Source organism: Macaca thibetana, chromosome 8 (genome assembly GCF_024542745.1).
Source record: "Macaca thibetana thibetana isolate TM-01 chromosome 8, ASM2454274v1, whole genome shotgun sequence".
In the NCBI taxonomy this organism is placed as follows: Eukaryota; Metazoa; Chordata; class Mammalia; order Primates; family Cercopithecidae; genus Macaca; species Macaca thibetana.
This window is the reverse complement of record NC_065585.1, coordinates 54,118,608-54,138,506: the sequence shown is the minus strand read 5'-3', so window position 1 is coordinate 54,138,506 and position 19,899 is coordinate 54,118,608. Positions and strand designations below refer to the sequence as shown.

Here is a 19,899-nt window from a genome sequence, read left to right as displayed (position 1 = left end):
AATAATTTTTCAAAGAATAAATTGATGTTTAGAGAAAAGGGAGCATTTGTATCCCTAGGGATAAGATGTCCATCCAGAGTGGCAGCGCTTTTTGGAAACAGAAGAAAAATGGACAAAGGGATCCTAAAAAGTACATTAAGATGCAACAAAAAGAAGTTAGCAAATAATTAAAAGCAGTACCTACCAAGCTTTATTGTTTACTTTATGTTGAGGCAAACATGCATAGTACATTTTGTTTCAGGAAGTTGGATGTTTACATTTACATTTAGTGAAAATTTGGATTTTAAAATCTTGGGTAACTAGGAGAAAAATCATTTTTTAATACCTTAGATGTATTATATACTTTGTAGAAGTCAAAGGATTGTTCACGCATTTATATGAAACCAAGATAGGAAATAACCTTTCATCTCTGAATTGTGCACAAGCACTGACTACAGATAGAAGAAGGTGAGACCCACCTGTGTGTAAGGCTCCTGCCCATCTGTTCAAACTCATAATCCAAAGGGATTCTTCAGAGGAAACTTTGTGGGAGTCTCAGAAAAGTTTAATCATGGCTGCTACTGTTAGAATCCTATAGTTATGAATACTTTCCCCCGATAACTTAGATCTGTCATTGCATGTCTAGTGCTTTTATCCCTCCAGAGACAGGGATGTAGTCTGTGTTAATTCATCAAGACCCCAACATTTTAAAATGGTAGGCTTTCATGGGAAAGTGAGAGGAGTGGGTCTTGAGCGTATATACATACCGAGAATAGCGGGTTTGCATAGTCCCGGAGGCTCAGGAATTGTTAACCTTGTGATCATGCATCTGTTATCTTCTCACAGGTGTGCATTAGAGGAAAAACTATACTCCAGACAAAGGAAAAACAAATATAACTTTTCTAATGTTGTGAGAGATAATTGTCTATTCTTAAATAATTTTCTAATGTGAGATTATTTTCTCTCTATAGCTATGAGGAAGAAAATTTGTCTAAGGATTGTTTGTGAAAGGAGGCAGCTATTCCATTTGCAGGTCCCTGAGCAGCCAAAGCCAAGGCCAATTTTAAAAGATCAACACACACAACATTACTAATTCAGTAGTGCATAGAAGTACTTTAAACAAATAAGACTTAAGAAGGTTGTTCAGCTCTCAATATTGTTTAAAAGCAGGAAAGGATATTCCCTATTTCCAGCCGTATATAGAGATGTAACAATCATGCTCTTTGGGAATATACATATAGTAAAGATTTGAATTGGTTTGTTTTTTCAGAAGTAACAATAAGATATTTGTCATTAAAAGTTGTATTTTTTTATTAATGGTAGTAAGTGCATTACTATAAATTCCTGTAAAACCTCATATATTCAGAATGATCAAAAGCATTTTTCACTGTTATTTCATAGCTAGTGCTCTAGTGCTCATAATTCTATCCTACCATGTGTTAAATGATTTATCCTGATGCCGAAAACCAGTTTTAGAATTCGTTGAGTAGTGAGGTATTTTTCCTTTTCCATTAGTGAATGCATGAGAACTTGGAAAAATAAATTCTACGACAGAAAGCAAAGAATAAATTTGTATTACACTTGGTTTTTGTAATGCTGATCTTTATTGATCCTTTGCTATGTGCCAAGTGTTGTACTAAACACACACATAACTCAGTTAATCCTCACAATAGCCAAATAAGGTAGTACTATCCTCAGACTCATTTTATCAATGAAGAAATTAAGGTTTAAAGGAATTTACCTACCATAGCTGAACCCCTGCAGTTCAACCCCAGACCTATGCTCATCACCATGCTCTAACATTTTCAGCCCTAGTGTTTAGTGGATTTCTAGCCTGTAAAGTAGAACTGCTCTTTGCTAGCGAGGTTGTGGATGAATGGATTATTGTTTTATGAGATTCCCTACTGTGAGAGCAGAGCAGATTGTCTGGCAGGCTTGTTTAAGCACACAGCAAAAGTCCTGAACCCTAGCAACTGCCATCTCTAGTTTTCCGGGCAATGAGCCATTACATAATGAGGAGTCCAGGATGTGATTTCTTTTTTTAAGTCCATTTTTTTTTCTCAGCCTAGAGTAAGAGATGTAACACTTATTTAGTACCTGTCATGGAAAGGATCCTTATACACACTATTCTATTTAGTCCTCCCCAAATTTTGTAATATAAGTACCACTATTCTAATTTTACGTATCAGAAGACAAACTGAGAAAGAATTAAGTAACTTGTTAAAGGCCACATAGGAAAAGTGAAGCTAATTCTTTTTACTTTGTATGCCTGCTCTTGAAGGAGAAAGAAGAAAAGAAAAAGAGGACAGGATGGTGGAGACGGATGAAAAAGCACCTAACAATTGTGCAGTGCTGTTGAGTTTCCAGGGTCACCTCAAAGCCTTTCCTGGAATAAATAGTTTATTAAGGGAATTCTAAGATTAGTCAATGGCTAAAAGCAAAAGCATCTTTAATGTGTTTGTTCCACAAATAACTTGATCACCAACTATGTTCCAGGCCTGAAGAGAGGGTCTGGAAATAAAGTGGTGAATATTATAGGCTAGAAAACAAAGTAGAAGGAAAGTATACAGAATCTACAATAAAATATGATGAGGATTATTATAGGAAGGTACAGATTTGCACAGTAAGGGGACACAACTCAATTTAGGAGACCAAGGAATACTTCCAAAATGACGTAATATTTAAGATGAAATCATAAAAACTAAATAGAAGTTTTTTAAAAAATAATACTGATATATCTCTTACTACATTGAATGATTCTAACACTGTACTGAAAGAACACTAAAGTGCTAGATAAAAATATTTAAATGTTCCAAATGATTGATAACAACCATATTATAAAGATGTGCCTATATGGCACTTCTTACCAAAAGAGTACTGAGTAAGATGATCATTTTCCAGATATTTTCTTAATTCAAAGGTTTTTAAAAATCATGATAATTTTAAACATTTGAGCACATTCATGTGCTTTTCAAAAACTCAGATTTTTCTTCAGCACATTGTTGTTGTAATACACTAAAATAGCTTATCATACAATGAGTCCACAAACCTAGTATCTTTTTCTGCCTCTCTACACTCATATAAAACTGATGGATAACGTCTTGTGAAGTCATTCCATTCTGCCATTCCTAAGGGTTCAGGGGCTATTGTCAAGTAATATAACAGGGACTATCAAAATATAAGTCTTTTTTTACAATGGCTGTTAAGAGTCAGTGAGAGCGTACAAGAAAGGCTATGGTTATCTCTGAAGACATATTTGAAACACAACTGTAAATGTAGTAAATAGAACCAAGTAACCTGAAAAAATAAGTTGTACTTAAAACATGTCTCTGTGTCCCAAGACTAAAAAAGATGACATTTCTTGAAATGTTCCAAGAAATCAAAGGCTGATGCAACATAATCTAATGTCACTGGCAAATACTATCCTATGAACTGAGACTGGCCTTTCATACTTACACAGCACTATTTAGTCCAAGACATTCCAAATATCCAGCCATACTTTCACTGTAACAAAATTCCTATAAGGTAAATGATATACTACTCCTCCTATAATAGAGAAACAAAAATGTAGCACCATGAAAGAATATTCAGCCATGACGGAGTGCTCTGAGCTAACTATATCTTGGGATCCCACAGTTTAGTAAGCTTTCAGGTTGTGTATTTGACACAAGAGACACATAGATATATTAACAAGATAGTAGGACTCCTGTTCCACCTCTCCCAAACCCCACATCCTACAATTTGTCTCGGCCTAGCCAGAACAGAAAATTTAAGTGTTTTCTTTGGATTTCAGAAAATCTACTTTAAATAACTACTATTTAAAATGCTCCACTTGTCAGAATAGTCATCAAACTATCAAACTTAGGCAGATTATATGGGGCTCTTTAAATGGATTTCTTTGTGTAACTATCTTAGGAAAGGAGGGGAAAAAGATGCCTCTGGTTTGGGTTGCAAAGTTGGACATTACAACCCAATCTAGGAAGCCAAGAGCTCAATTTTTCCAACTCATACATCAATGTACATAAGTGAATGAATCAGTTAGCTATTGCTACATAATAATGCACCCCAAAACTCAGTGGCTTAACACAATAACCACAATTTTGCACGTAGGCAATTTAGGCTGTGTCTTATGGTCTCACATGGGCTCCTTGTATCTGTAGTAAGCTGTATGTTAGCTTCACTGATCTTGGCTGAGTTTCCTCATATGTCTAGGAGCTCAGCTGTGCTCTATTATGTGGCCTTTACTCCTCTAATATAGAGGTTGGCACACTACAGCATACCTCTTGTTTTTGGTCATAAAGTTTTATTGTAACACAGCCACACGCATTGGTTATGTGTGGGCTGTGGCTGCTTTCACATGACAATAACAGAGTTGACTAGCTGCAAAAGGAGCCATGTGGCACAGAAAGCCTAAAATACTTACTACCCATCCATTTACAGAAAATATTTGCTGGCCTCTGCTGTAGCAGGTCTTGTTCACATGGTAATCTCAGAGATCCAAGAGAAAGAGTGGAAATCCACGGGCCTCTTAGGGCCTGAATTTGAAACTGGTTCACTGTCAGTTCTGCCACGTTTATTGGCCAGAGCAAGTTAGAAAGCCAACCCAGATCCAAGGGGAGGGAAAATAGAATCCACGTCTTGATGAGAGGAGCTAAAAAGTCAAATTAGTCAAAGGGCATGAGTTCATGGGGATAATGAAGGATTCTGGTTATTTTTACAATCCATCCCACTTGATCACGTAAAAATTGCCTTTAGACGAAAAGAATTATGATGGAATAGGTGGATATATTTATATATCTCATTAGGAAAGCCCATGAGCTTTCCTAATTATCTGAGTCAGTAATCACAAATGTCCAACCAAGAGGTCCCTGCAAATTTTTGTGAAAATGATATATCCATCATTATTTTAGTGGAAATTAACTCTACTTAGTCATTAATATTAAAACCACGTGCTTTGATTAGTACAACGAAGTAGGAATATTTGTTGAATATACTGAATACCTAACAGTCTCTACAATATCATTGGTATTCAACAAATAGTAGCTATTGACATGAAATGAGAAACCCATTGGAATAGGAAACAGTAGACCAGGGGTTTAATTCTAGCTCTCATGCTACATAGCTGGTATTTTTGTGGAAGTTATTTTTCTCATATTCTAGATCATCCTTACATTGTGTTTTGTTTTTGTTTATGCACTTTTATGATTCATGCCAATCCTTACTTTGATTTGCACTTTTATACTTTCACTACCAATTCTTGAAAAGAACTAATGTTGGTATCTAAAATTCCATAAGAAGACCACAGGCAGATCTTGAGGGAAGCCTTGAAACTACAATTGCTATAATGCTAATAGGATTTGTTACAGGAAACAGTTGCCATCCAATCCAGTGTGATCCATTAAAAACAAGCACATCTGATGCCATTACCTTTTGAACAGGGCCTGTTGTAAGTAGTTAATGTGTTTGACAACCCTGTAATATTTGATGTACCTTTGGAAATGCATAAGTTACTCATTTTTTTGAAATCTGGTTGTTTGTAATGATTGTCACTTATGTCCAGTATCACAAAATATCCAAGAAATTGAAGCTGTGCAATGAACAATAGGACTTCTCTTTAAAAATTGGTAAGTGGTTATAGGGAAGTGATCCCAGCTCTGCCTGCACCATAGAGACACTTAGGGAGGTTTTAAAAATAGCAGTGCCTGGGCCCCACTCCCAGAGATTTTGATATAAATATAATTTTAAAACTTCTCGAGTCATTGAGAATCACTGCTTTTAAAGGGAAACACGTCATTGTAAAGAACACTTTGTTCAGCTTCTGGGACTAGAGGCAAGGAAAATATCTTGCCTAGATTACAGCCTTTATGCAGTTTTATACTTGGAATACTCATGGCCTTCCTTGGTCATATTTTTGGAAGAGAATCATTTGTTTTTGTGAGGAGGAATGGGATGGGCAGTAGGAGTCAGCTGAAATCGGGCTCTGTGACAGCCAACGCAGTGACCCTCACCCCTTCCTTGGCAGCACATTATGCTTGTGCAGCGGCAGATGTCTGTGATAGAAGAGGACCTGGAAGAATTCCAACTTGCTCTGAAACACTACGTGGAGAGTGCTTCCTCCCAAAGTGGATGCTTGCGGTAAGTGCTCCTACTCCTGCACCTTAGACCTTTGGCAGCCCAGGAATGCAGTGAAGGCATTTCTCACTTTAGACAAGGCTGGGGGTCTAGAAGACAGATATTTGAGAATCCTCACATTAAGTTATACAGAGCATTCCACCTGGGTGATGTCATTTACTGCCTTTAACTGGATGTTTTATCATTAATCTTTAAACCCCGTGTCGTTTGATCATTAGGGGCACCAAGTAAAATGAAATGGAGAGAACAACTTGAATGAAGAGACTGAATTTCAAATAAGTTGAAATTCCCTTTTGCATCCAGGCAGCCCACACTCTGATTTAAAATCATCTCTGGTAGATGAGGCGCCAACTCTAGGACATCTAGCTGTGATTGCTCCCTTGGCAGCATGCCCTGTGGCCTAATGACCATTTCAGCCACTAGGAAATTGCAGGCGTCCCTGAAGTCATGATTTCAGTCCTTGGTCATTAAAAGAAAATGAAGCAGCAGCAGATCTTTTCTTTCCTCTTTCCATGGGTACCACCCAGCTCAGGCTTCGGATATCTCAAGCTACTAAAATATACTATTCCTCATCTTCAGTTTTTTCACTCCAACTGGTTCAATAAACAGTTACTATAATAATTTTCTGGAAACAGTTATCATAGAATTCCCTTAACTGGAACCTACAGTAACTCTCTAATGAGTATCTTATCAAAGGCTAGACGTTTGTCCTGACTCTATATTTAATCCTACTGACAGACCCAGAATCCATATCACTACTATTATTTGTTCTCCCTCATCTAAACACTCTGCCTTGGTGATGCACAGCTAGAATTTCTGATATAATCTGTTTGTTCCCCACTGTGCCTCAGACCTGGCTACTCTTCCTCTCAGAAATGTGCACCCAGCTGCAAGTCTCTGCCAGACCATGCACTGCCTCAAGTTCAGACTCCCGGTCCAAATTCATCTGCTTTTAGAAAACTTCTACAACCAAGTCTAACCCTACCTTATGAGTTTGCTTAAACTAGATTTCATAATGCTCTTCAAATATTGCTTTGGGAAGGTTTTTATGTGTGTATGTGTGTGTATGTGTGTGCATAAACAGATACTTCATGTCTCTGGGTGTTTTGCTTTTCCTCTCAGTGTTTAATTAATTTTATTCATACCCCAGCAGAATATTTCTCTAGCTAAGGAGTCTGGCTCTGGAAATAAACATGGGATTTTACTAGCTTTGTGGTTTTGAGAAAGACCCTCACTGGCTCTAAGCCTGAGTTTCCTCCTCAAGAGCCTCATGAGATGGTTGGGAAGATTGAGACAGTCCGTATGCAGTGCTCAGCACAATGCTTCCCATCCACTGAACATGTGAGCTGAAGTCACTATTGCGTTTACTATTGTTTCCTGGTTGTCTGGGTGACTGACCTCCTCTCTAGAGTATGAGTGCAGTACCTCCTCAGTGCCACTAACAGCTCATCATCTTCCAGTAGTGTCTTTGTAACAAGAACACAGGAAATGCTGTGCTTCCATGATTATTTTTATTATTCTATGTCACACCAGACTCAGAGGGCACAAATAAAAACCCCATTTTCGTCCTTTTTACTTCAGTGACTCAAGACTTGCAAAGGTGGGAATATGTGTCGTTTTTAGAGCCCACTCATTTGAAAATAAAATTGAATATTTAAAAATGCAAAGAAGGCTGGGCGCAGTGGCTCACGCCTATAATCCCAGCACTTTGGGAGGCTGAGGCGGGCAGATCATGAAGTCAGGAGTTCAAGACCAGACTGACCATGGTGAAACCCTGTCTCTAGTAAAAATAGAAAAATTAGCTGGACATGGTGGCATGTGCCTCAGGAGGCTGAGGCTGGAGAATTGCTTGAACCCGGGAGGCGGAGGTTACAGTGAGCTGAGATGGTGCTACTGCACCCCAGCCTGGACAACAGAGCGAGACTCCATTTCAAAAAAAAAAAAAAGAAAAGAAAAGAAAATACAAAGTGAACCTGTATATACACTGTTCACAGTGTAAACTTCCCAAAATAGAGCTCAGTAAACTCTTTTTAATGAGGATATAGAGAAGATAAAGTCTATTTCAGTGTATTACCATCTCCAGGGATTGATGGCATGTTTTATATTTATAAAAAAGGCACACAAGTTTATTTTTTAGGTTCAGAAACACAACTTTAATGGGTGTTGGGAAAATGACCTCAAGCTACTAGAACAGTCCCAGGGAAAGGGAAACTAGCTGTGGCGGAGTGAGAGAGTAGATAGATTTGTGCTGTCTGCTGCAAATTCTATTCTCTCAATAACCACAATAAATTGCTCCATCAGCTCCTGCTGTGAAGTGGAGGGAAGGAGAGCATCTTTTTCCTGTAAGATAGATTCTCAGCCTCTCTTGTTTCCTTTGCAAGACTGGTTTGTTTCATACAGTTCTTTGTTCACTTCTTATTGTTGATTTTTCAGCTAATTTCTTTCTTTTACTGGAATTATTGAAATGTAGACTGTATCAGGTGGAATGAGCATCAGGGAATCACACCCATATGGAATATATATGGCATAGATGTTATGCCAGTGTGCCTGTCTACATGCAATTTTTCAGTTGTACCAGTTAATCAAATTCAATTTTCTACCTGTATCAATTGATAATCAAATGCCACTGATGCCATCAGTCATGCTCCAGTGTGCCCAGCACAATTGCCTAGTGCTTGGCTGAGAAAATAAAGCTCTGTGAATGTCAGAGGTTCTGTTCTCCCATGATGTTTAGCTCAGTCTCACCATGATTAGGCACAAAATACTACCATGAAATAAAATAGATATTATTAAGGACTAAAAAGATTAGACATTTGGTACCTATTTTCTTATTTATTTATTTATTTATTTATTTATTTATTTTTGAGACAGGATCTCGCTCTGTTGCCCAGACTGGAGTACAGTGGCACAATCATGGCTCACTGCAGCCTCAACTTCTTGGGCTCAAGCGACCCTTCCACCTCAGCTACCAGAGTAGCTGGGGCCACAGGCACGCGCCACCATGCCTGCCTACTTTTAAAAAATTTTGTACAGATGGAATTTTGCCATGTTGCCCTGGCTGCTTTTGAACCCCCAGGCTCAAGCGATCCTCTTGCCTTGGCCTCCAAAAGTGCGGGATTACAGGCTTGAGCCACTGTGCCTGTCCTCTTATCTTCACAGCAATAATCAAGAGGCACATATTACATCCAGCTTAGAAGGAATAGTCTCAGATGGGTTAAAAAAAAAACTTATTAAAATTTGTCTGACACTAAAACCAGTGTTTAATCCTTCTTGTCAATATTTGGTCATCCTTAGAGTTTCCTGGATTTTCTGTGGTTAACCAGGGGTAGAATAGACAAGTCCTCTCCTGTTCCAATTACAACAAGGTCTTGCTTTCTTAAATTCAGGCCACTGAATTAGAGGTTTTGCCCTATAAGTTTTTGATTAGGAGACTCCTAAATATGGGGAGTGACAGAGGTTTTGTTTTAGTAGTCAAAAGAGTTTTTAAAAAGTTAAGTTGGTGAAAAACTCAAGCAGATTATGTGGACTCATGTTTATAACATACACACACACATTGTTTGATACAACACATACACACGCTATTCTTCACTTATTTTGTAATCATGAAGGCTCATTAATCCCTGTTTTTGTCATAGGGAGGTACCAATTGAATATAAGTGGTATACATGGTATGTTCTCAGAACCATTCTTGACACCAGAGAACAAGAGAATAGTTTGCTTTCAAGGATCTTAGACTCCAGTTGGGAAAATAGGATGCTCATTTATGAGGGTAGGTAGAGCACAATTAAAATCATGTTCATGGTCTAAAATTTCATAGTCATTAAGTAGAACAAAATGATTTCTAAAGTTACTCAGTTACGAAATTCGAGAATTTGAATGTATTCAAAACTCCATGTCAAGGGCCTAAGGAATATGAATGTAGGATTACATTGTAAGAATCAACCCTGAGGCATCCTTAAGAAATAATGGTGGCACATTGAATCATTAATCATTTATCAGTATTTATTTATTTTTGAGACAGTGTCTCACACTGTTGCCCAGGCTGAAGTGCAGTGGTGCAATCTAGGCTTACTGCAGCTTCAAACTCCCAGGCTCAAGTGATCCTCTCACCAGAGCCTCCCAAGTAGCTGGGAGTACAGGTGCATGCCACTATGCCTGGCTAATTTTTTCTTTTTTGAGATGGAGACTTGCTCTGTTGCCCAGACTGGAGTGAAGTGGCATAATCTTGGTTCACTGCAACCTCCACCTCCCAGGTTCAAGCAGTTCTCCTGCCTCAGCCTCCCAAGTAGCTGGGACTACAGGCACGTGCTGCCACACCCAGCCATTTTTTCGTGTTTTAGTAGAGACGGAGTTTCACCCTGTTGCCCAAGCTGGTCGCGAACTCCTGACTTCATGATCCGCCCGCCTCAGTCTCCCAAAGTGCTGGAATTACAGGCGTGAGCCACTATGCCGGGCCATTTTTGTATTGCTTATAGAGACAGGGTTTCATCATGTTGCCCTGGCTGGTCTTGAACTCCTGAACTCAAGCGATCTGCCCACCTCGGACTCCCAAAGTATTGGGATAACAGAAGTGAGCCACCATGCCCAGCCTCATTAATCAGTAATTATATAGATGAAATAAATTGGTGACCCACAGCTTGGTATGGAGAAATGTGAGGACTGGCCCTCTTGCCATGTCTTTTCTTCATTGGTTAGGCCTTGCTTGTGATTTAAGGTAGGACATGCACATGGGGAAGGAAGAAGCCAAGAGGGTGAGTCCGGACCATTATGGGGAGTTTCCTCATTTAAAATCTTTAATCTCACCTGTTCCTGAGCCACATCCATTTCCCCTAGAAGCCATTTCACTGACACATTTTCCAGCATCCAGGAATATTCAAGATCTCCCAAAGCTCAAGGTTGAAGCTTTTAGGGCCTGCATCCAAAGACAGCTTAGCCAAAGAACTCTTGCTTTAGCCAATGAGTGTTAAGTGTCACAGGAAGTATGAAGATTTTAAGGAGAACGACACAGGTTGTTTCGGGGGAGTAGAATCACACAAGTAACAAATCACACGTGTGTTGTTGTGCAGTTTTACATTTACAAATAATTGAAAGCTAATCATTCAAGCCCTAAGCCTTTAACAATTGCTGACAAATCTTTCTAAAAATTATTTCGCAATTGGACTTTTCTTGCTGTCTCACTGTGATCATTGTGTGTCATTATCTATATGGTATAGTCTCAAATATCAATGTCCTTAAATATCATTGCCCCATATTGGTCTTTTTGGCCCTTAACTGAAAGTACCCATTCTGTAAAGCAATTCTGGTTAGCACTTTCACCCATGTGCCTTTGAGACAGAATCTGCACTTTCATCACTGCATCTGCTTCTTGTCGGTCACCTTTATTAGGTTTCCTAACTCTTTGTCAGAATGCAGGTTTTGAAGGCAAAAATGCCTAAGTTCAAAGTCTGGTTTACTCACTAGCAGCTGTGACGACCATGGACAAGACATTTCATCTCTCCATTCCTCAGTTTCCTTATCTGTAAACAATGGAGAATTAAATACACGAAGACAACACCACCTTCCGGTATCAAATAAGAATGCTTGCAACTGCAATCTAGAGTAAGCACAGTAACAGTCACTTATATTATAAGTACATTTATTATTCTCAAAAGGAATACTGGAGGTAAAAATCTCAAGGTTCTTATACAGCTTAATGTTGTCATCAAAGATCCCAGATCTGTCTTTCAGATGTGCCTTCTGGCTCTTCACCAGATGGCCTACAGTGAGGAAGAAAAAGGGAGAAATACCAACAAGCTCTCCTCTCATGTCTGATCCTGAAGACGCAAATGTTTTCCCAGAGTCTCTGCTTCCTAGCGTACTTCCCCTTGCATCTCACTGGCCAGAATTCAAGTCGCATGGTCATTGTTGGCCACTGGAAAGGTTAGGAAACCAAGTGTCCAGCAGAGAGGAGTAAGGTTATCAGGATATTCTCAGTCCAACACTGATTAGTACATTGCGTGTATTGCAAACTGAACAGTGGCAGAGTATGTTAGTAAGAGGAGAGTAATATTTGGGGAGGCAATGGACAGTGTAGCCACATGACTCCCAAAGTAACTGTGAAGGTTAAATGGCTTATCCATGGAAAATGCTTAAATTAGAGCCTGGAACAGAGCAATACATGTAGAAATCATCACCACCACCACTATTAATACTTATATTATTAGCTTGCTGCTTCTCATTGCTTTGATATGTACATTTTCCCTCCATTTCTTTTCTGGTTTTCCTCCCACCCCATTCCTTTTGTTTCTGTCATGCTTCTTAGCTTTGATACCATTAAGGCTTAGCTTTCATAGCTACTCACCGAATGAAAGCGATACTTTCCTTTTAGCTATTGGGCTAACAACACACACACACACACACACACACACACACACACACACTAAGCCAAGTACTGAGTTAAGAATTCTACATGTAACTTTTTTTTCTTTATTTTCAGACAGAGTCTCGCTCTGTCGCCCAGGCTGGAGACAGTGGCTTGATCTTGGCTCACTGCAACCCTCACCTCCCAGGTTCAAGCGATTCTCCTGCCTCAGCCTCCCGAGTAGCTAAGATTGCAGGCATGTGCCACTGTGCTCAGCTAATTTTTGTAGTTTTAGTAGAGACAGGGTTTCACCATGTTGGCCAGGCTGATCTTGAACTCCTGACCTCAAGTGATCCACCCACCCTGGCCTCCCAAAGTGCTGGGATTACAGGTGTGAGTCACTGTGCCCGGCCTTACATGTAACACTTTAATTCTCATAGTATTGTTATCACTATTATACAGATAAGGAAACCAATGTTGAGTATTGGGATCAAGGTGGCACAGCTAATAAATGGTGGATGGTGGAAGTTCTGTTGGGCTATACTTTAAATCACTGCCATTTCATACTCCTTTTTACTCCTTCAAAAACTTTAGCATTATGCTAAAATTTTATGAATTTCTTATCTTACGGTCTTATGGCTAGTCTGGAAAGTGAAATGTTCAAATAGCAGGATAAGTGGGCTTTTAATGTAATAAGTATACAAATGAATCAGTTTTCAGGAAGCAGTTGATGAAGAGCTTGAAATACAAGGCTGAGTATTTTAAACTTTATCCTAAAGAAAATAGAGATGGATTGCAATTTGTCCAGTGTACTGCTGAAGGTTATGCTTGGGGATTACATCCCTTTGAGACTATGATGAAAGCTATAGATTCTCTTCCTAGAAAAACATATATATGCATATTAATTTGCAGATCATTTCTGGGATTTTAGTGAACCCCCAAAGAGCACATTCATGAACTCCTGGGATTAGAAAATCACAAATTCCACCTTCTATTCAATTCTTATGATTCCAGAGTAAACCTTTCTCCAGAAAATCTGAAGTTGAGCTAAAAACAATATTTGCTGCATCATACCTTAATGAACCAAACTAAATAAACAACTGAAAAAAACACAAGCAGAACTAAAGAAAAAAAATTAAAATTTCTGTGTGTAGTTACTGCCACCTGCTGGTCACACTTAGGTAATTCCTAAATCTACATTAATCAACTATTTTACTGCTGTTATTTGTTCTCTTACTGGTAAGTTTACTAGTAAATTCTTTGTTAACCCAAAAGCCTTATTGTTTTTATAACTCCCCGTTTTGCTTTCTAATATGAATATATTGTGAACCATCAGGCTGAACAGTCTGTACTTTTGTAATTCAGTTTTTAAAGTTATCTTTATTTTTGTCTCCCACTCTTAAGTTTATGAATCTCTCTATTCTTTTGTTTCAAAATTAATTTGGGTCTTCATCATTTCTCACCTATGCTATTTCACTATCTTTCCAGCTGTTTTTTCTACTTTACAATACCCTTCATACAATACCCACTGGGCCATCGGAAGGATCTTTTAATACATAGCTATAGCCACGTCACTCTCCCTGCTTTATATCCTTCGGTGGCTCCTCATTGCTACAGAATCAAATTTGCAGTCACCTCAACCTATGTTTTCAGCCAGCCTACTTTCTTCACTCCTTCAAAACATATTATGTAGACTTTTTCCTCCTTTGGGCTAGCCAAAGGACTGGAAGGAATAAATTTGTCTCACCCAAATTGGAAAAGAAATTTAAAAGGAAAACAAATTGGAAAAGAAATTTAAAAGGAAAACAAAAAACCCTTGCAATTATGGCCAGAATGTGGACTCTTAAACTTCATCCAGAGACAGTGTTGAGCAGTCTGTGTGTGTGCGTGTGTGTGCGCGCGCGCGTGTCAGAGGGAGAGACAGTTTGAGAGACAGGGAGAAAGGGAAAAAAGAGAAAGGGGAAGAGAGCCATTAGGTATTGGCGAACTAGGAGTCAGTTGTATAACAGTAGTGTGGTCCAAGTGACTCAAATGGCATAGAGCAGGACCCACACAAAAACTGTCAATACAGGAATGTTGTAAGGCTAAGAATTTGGCAGAGGTACAGTGGTTGATAGGGCCAATCCTAACAGCTACATTTGAGGGCAAAGGCAGGTAGCATGCACTCACATTTTTCTGGGCCTAGCACAACAGATGCTCAATAAACCTTTTTGAATGAATGAATACAATTTTGCAAAAGTTACATTAGTGATGTCTGCAATATATTGAGACTGTTTTCATGATGCAAAACCAGAAAACTAAAAAATCAAAACAAAACAAAAAACAAAAACAAAAAAAACACTTATGCCAAACAGACATATTGAACAAATAAATTCTTGACAAATCTGTTTGATTTTCATGCAGGCACCTTAGATTGTTTCCTCTATTAATGGATAAGATTGTTTCATACTACATATAGATATTAGAAAAGTTAGCTTGTATCTTTAATTCCCAGTAGCTAATTATGCCTTTTATTTTCCATTTCAGTATTTCTATACAGAAGCTTTCAAATGAATCTCGCTACATAATCTATGAGTTCTGGGAAAATAGTAGTGTATGGAATAGGTAAGTTGTGAGCAAGCCTGATTTTATGTGAAGCCAGGAAGGTGGCAATATGTATGCATGATGTTATTTTAGGATTTGTAGGAAAGCTCCGTTCTCTTTTACCTTACCTTAAAACCTGTCCCATTTGCCCATTACCCTGAATTCTACGCACTTTAAAAAATGTATTTAATGGCTTAGAAACCACTTGTCTTGAAGTACAAATACTTTTGATAATGATCCCACTTTGAGTCTTACCATTTTACTGATGTTTTCAGATAAGAAGATATAAATGGGGGTATGTGTGTCTAAAGCTGGTGAGGGTAGTGGTGGGGGTGGAGACAAAGGATGGACAAAAATGAGGTGGAAAAAAGAGCTTTACCTAATTTTTCATAGGATAGTCTGTGCAGCTATTTTATTTTATAACAAAACTACATACAATTTTTAGAGTCATTGCAGCCCAACACCTTCTAAATGTCTTTAAAGACTAAAAATAAACTGGAAATTCAAGACGTTGATTGTCAAAAATTCAAAACCAATCAACTTCTTTAAAACTAAAATAATTACTAATAGAAAACAAACATATAATTTTAAAATGGAATGAAAGAAATGTTTGCTCTTCGGAGAGTATATAACAATTCCTGACTACAGAGAATATAGCTCTCTAAATAAGTCCATGTTTAGGGTGTTAAATATGGCGATGGAGGTAATAGAATACCTGGAAATTCAGTTGATCCGTATTTCACCTAAAAGTTTTATTTTTGTGGCAATTTTGAAGGCACTTTGTGCTATAAGGAAGGCAAAATGATAGCAACAGTATTTCAGCCATAGAAGGAAACAAGGTAACTTACTCAACTCTGTGCTTCCAGGCCAACACTTTCAGATAGTCTTTCAGATTTATTTTTATTATCTAGAAATGTAAAATATACGGTCTGTCTTATTATCTATTCTGTTTTTTAAACTCTCCAACAGCTATAATATTCTTTTCTATTTAAATTTGCTGCAGTAAAGTCTACTTCCTATTTTATCCTCTAAAAAAGTAATGTTCTCCTGGTTTAAAACCTTTTTAAAAAAGTTTCTGATAACAATTATTAAATTACTCCTGAGTCATTTTTGAAAGCTGAACAACCACTAAAAGAAGCTTGTATCCAGGAGCTTACTTAATCCACATCATCCTGAACTTTGCCATCTTGATCAAATTTGATCTCTGCTGTACTCGGGAAGATTGTAAATAAAAATGCACAGCCTTAACCTGTAATTATTTACACAGCCACCTTCAGACAAATTATAGCAAGACATTCCAAAGAAGTAATGTGGATTTCTTGGAAACTCCAGAACTCACATCTACAATGCTAGTTCCTGGTAATTATCCTGGGTTTACAATGCTTCTATATCCTTTTGTATTTTTTGTTTGTTTCTTAAAAGACAGTATGCTCTTCCCTTCTATATTTTAGCAATGGTATTCTCTTATTTATTTCTTCATATATCTTATGGTTTGAGAGTGGGGGGGAAGAAATAAAAGATCTATATATTTGTTCTATTTTGTCCTTAGTGAACCCTATTTGTATTCCCAGCTATAATGAACCTACTATTAGTCATTTGCTAATCATATTAACAAACTTGAAGTACTACCAAATCATGATATTTCAAAAAATTATTCAAATATTTTACCATATTGTAATTTAGTGTATTGGACACAATTTGTTCATCTACCCATCCAATTACTGATTAAACATATATTTACTGAGTATTAATATGTGCTAGGCACCAGGGTGTTTAGCCTATTTACTGGTACTGATTAAGCTCCATTTCTGAACAAGCATTGTGTTGGGAGCTACAGAGGGTACAAACTAAAAGCAAAATCCCTACCCATAAATTAGCCAGGCATGGTGGTGCATACCTGTAATCCCAGCTACTTGGGAGGCTGATGCAAGAGAATCAATTGAACCTGGTAGGCTCACGCCTGTAATCCCAGCACTTTGTGAGGCTGAGGTGGACGGATTACAAGGCCAGGAGCTCGAAACCAGCCTGACCAACACGGTGAAACCCCACCTCAACTAAAAATACAAAAAGTAGCTGGGCATGGTGGGGCATGCCTGTAATCCTAGCTACTCAGGAGGCTGAGGCAGGAGAATTGCTTGAAGCCAGGAGGCGGAGGGTTGCAGTGAGCCAAGGCACTTCACTCCAGACTGGGTGACAGAGCGAGACTCCATCTCAAAAAACAATAATAGTAAAATAAAATAAAATAAAATAGGGGGAAAATCTTAGAATACAACTTCTGTAAATATGACTGCTGCAGGCTTTGTACACAGAATGCAGGAAAGTGAGATCCACATTTTATTTATCTTCACATTCCCTACTCTATTACAGTATTACTATAGGACAGTATGTGGCAAAAAGAAATTATTTCCTAGATGAAAGAATGAATAGGACTTTGGCATCATCATAAATATATTGGTCTTCAGTCAAAATTTCCATGAAGTCCTGACACGTAATTTTTGTGTCGCCATCACACCCATTTCCGTTTCTCCCAAACCAATGTGGAAAGAAAGGAACAAAGCTTGTTTTTATTGGTGCCTTGAGTCTTTCCAGGACAGAAACACCTGAACAAAAATAGAGTAGGAAAAGAGGACAGAATAGGAGGCTACTGAGTTATCAGTAAGGGGAAAAATGCTATAGCAAGAATTGAAAATGTGGAATAATCTGATAGTTTTCTGACCCAACGCTATCATTATCTTGAATTATTTTCTATACACTACTAGTGTCATTGGCACATGCATTATATTACTCTTTCTCTCTCAGAGCATTTCCTAATTTAGAAAGAAAAACTGACTACAGATAAAACTGGATCAATTCTTGTTCTGTGAATCCAGCCAGGTTCAACACAATTTAATGCCTTTTAATTGCTGCCCTATTTTGTATTAATCTCATATTACATTTAATTTCAACAATGATTACTGGAATTTCGTAGAACAAGAGGAAAAGGTAGGCATGATTTCTGACACAATTTTAAAACCTACAACATTTTAACATTTATTGGGACATCCTACCCTATTTTAAAGTTTTATCACTGTGACAGCAGGCCTATTCCAGTAAGTTGAAGTTAGCATATAAATATTATTTGTGGGTTTTAATGGCCATATAACTTATAATACTATTTTTAAAAACCAGTTTTGTGCATTTTGTGTTATAATGGTTATGAAGATTAAAAAATAATAATAATTAGCTGGGTGCTGTGGCTCATGCCTGTAATCCCAGCACTTTGGGAGGTGAAGGTGGACAGATCACCAGAGGACAGGAGATCGAGACTAGTGGCCAATATGGTGAAATGCTGTCTCTACTAAAAAATACAAAAAATTAGCCAGGCGTGGTGGTGCATACCTGTAATCCCAGCTACTTGGGAGGCTTAATCAGGAGAATCACTTGAACCTGGGAGGCAAAATTTGCAGTGAACTGAGTTCGTGCCAGTGCACTCCAGCCTGGGTGACAGAGCAAGACTCTGTCTCAAAATAAATAAATAATTAAAAATGTATTAGCTGCACATATTTATACCTAAAATTAAAATCTGAAAGAAAAAAGGCAGATATTACATTTAAAAACGCAGTATGAGTAGGTTTGTATTTCTAATTTAACTTACAAATTATGATTTCTGGTAAGATTGCTTTTTATGGTTAAGACTACTAAGTGGTTTACCTAAGATACATCTAAAGAAATTAAGCAACTAAGACAGACTGCATCCAGATATGAAAATATACACTATAATACATTCCAATGACCTCTCAAATATAAAATCCTTCAAATGAAGCATACTGGAATATGGCAGCCCAGATCCATTAGCCATCATAAACCACCCAGACAAAAACAGTATATCAACTTGGTCTGTGGAGCAGAATGTCCCTTGGCAATAAGAGAAAAGCCTATGGCTATGAGAAAACAGGATACAAAAAAAAGATCCTATTTCCAGCAAATTACTTGAAAAGCTTTGAAAGCAAATTTCAATCCCTTCCATTTATCTGTTTCTCACAGCGTTCCACCAATCATACATCTTTGCCATTGGTTTGTTTTCGGGATATCTATATTCACTGGGATAAACATTTATAATTTTAACATACAGATATACTAAAATATTATTTATAACCTATCTACTTGCTTATACCCAATATTTATGAGATCCTATATGTATAAATATATGGTATTTATAAATATCACATATGTATAAATATATGTATAATTACACATGTATTTATATGTATATTATACATATGATACATATTTATAAATACATATATGTATATTATATATGTGTACATATATGTATATTGTTATAGATGTACATATCACATATTATATGTATATATTATAGTATATGTATATACATATGTATACATATGTATGTATATGTATATTTATGTATATACATACAATATAATATATAAATACATGTGCATATATGTATACTATATGTATAAATACATGGTATTTCTACATATAGGATTTCATACTGGGTATATAAATACCATATATATATATATATATGGCCTAACTACTGCCAGTGTTAGGCAGATTCTAATAAGAACAATAGCATGATTTTAGCTTCACGGCATTTATAATTTTGCTGCCAAAACAAGTTCTATTCACCTAGAACAAAAAATTTTAGACTGCAACAAAGTGCCAAAAGATATGGTACAAATAAGTGCATAAGAAGAGTTCAATCTTGCCTCAAACAGTCAGGAAATGGTGACTAGAAAGATAAGTTATTATGCAGACTAAAGGTAAGGGGAATGGTCTCTTTAGATATAATTTGCACCTTGAACGTTCTTTGCCCTGTAAGTTATTTTCATTATTTTAGAAAATGTTTTTCTCTTTTC

At 37.4% G+C, this 19,899-nt stretch overlaps 1 protein-coding gene across 1 annotated transcript in view; it reads left to right on the top strand.

The window, feature by feature from the left end:
- The window catches only part of NECAB1 (N-terminal EF-hand calcium binding protein 1), a 174,036-nt gene that overhangs the window by 151,543 nt on the left and 2,594 nt on the right, over positions 1–19,899 (top strand). Inside the window, exons 10-12 of the mRNA XM_050802621.1 lie at positions 6,002–6,114; positions 14,978–15,055; positions 16,302–16,393. Coding sequence (XP_050658578.1) covers positions 6,002–6,114; positions 14,978–15,055; positions 16,302–16,393 — 283 coding nt within the window. The remainder of the gene's footprint in view (positions 1–6,001; positions 6,115–14,977; positions 15,056–16,301; positions 16,394–19,899) is intronic.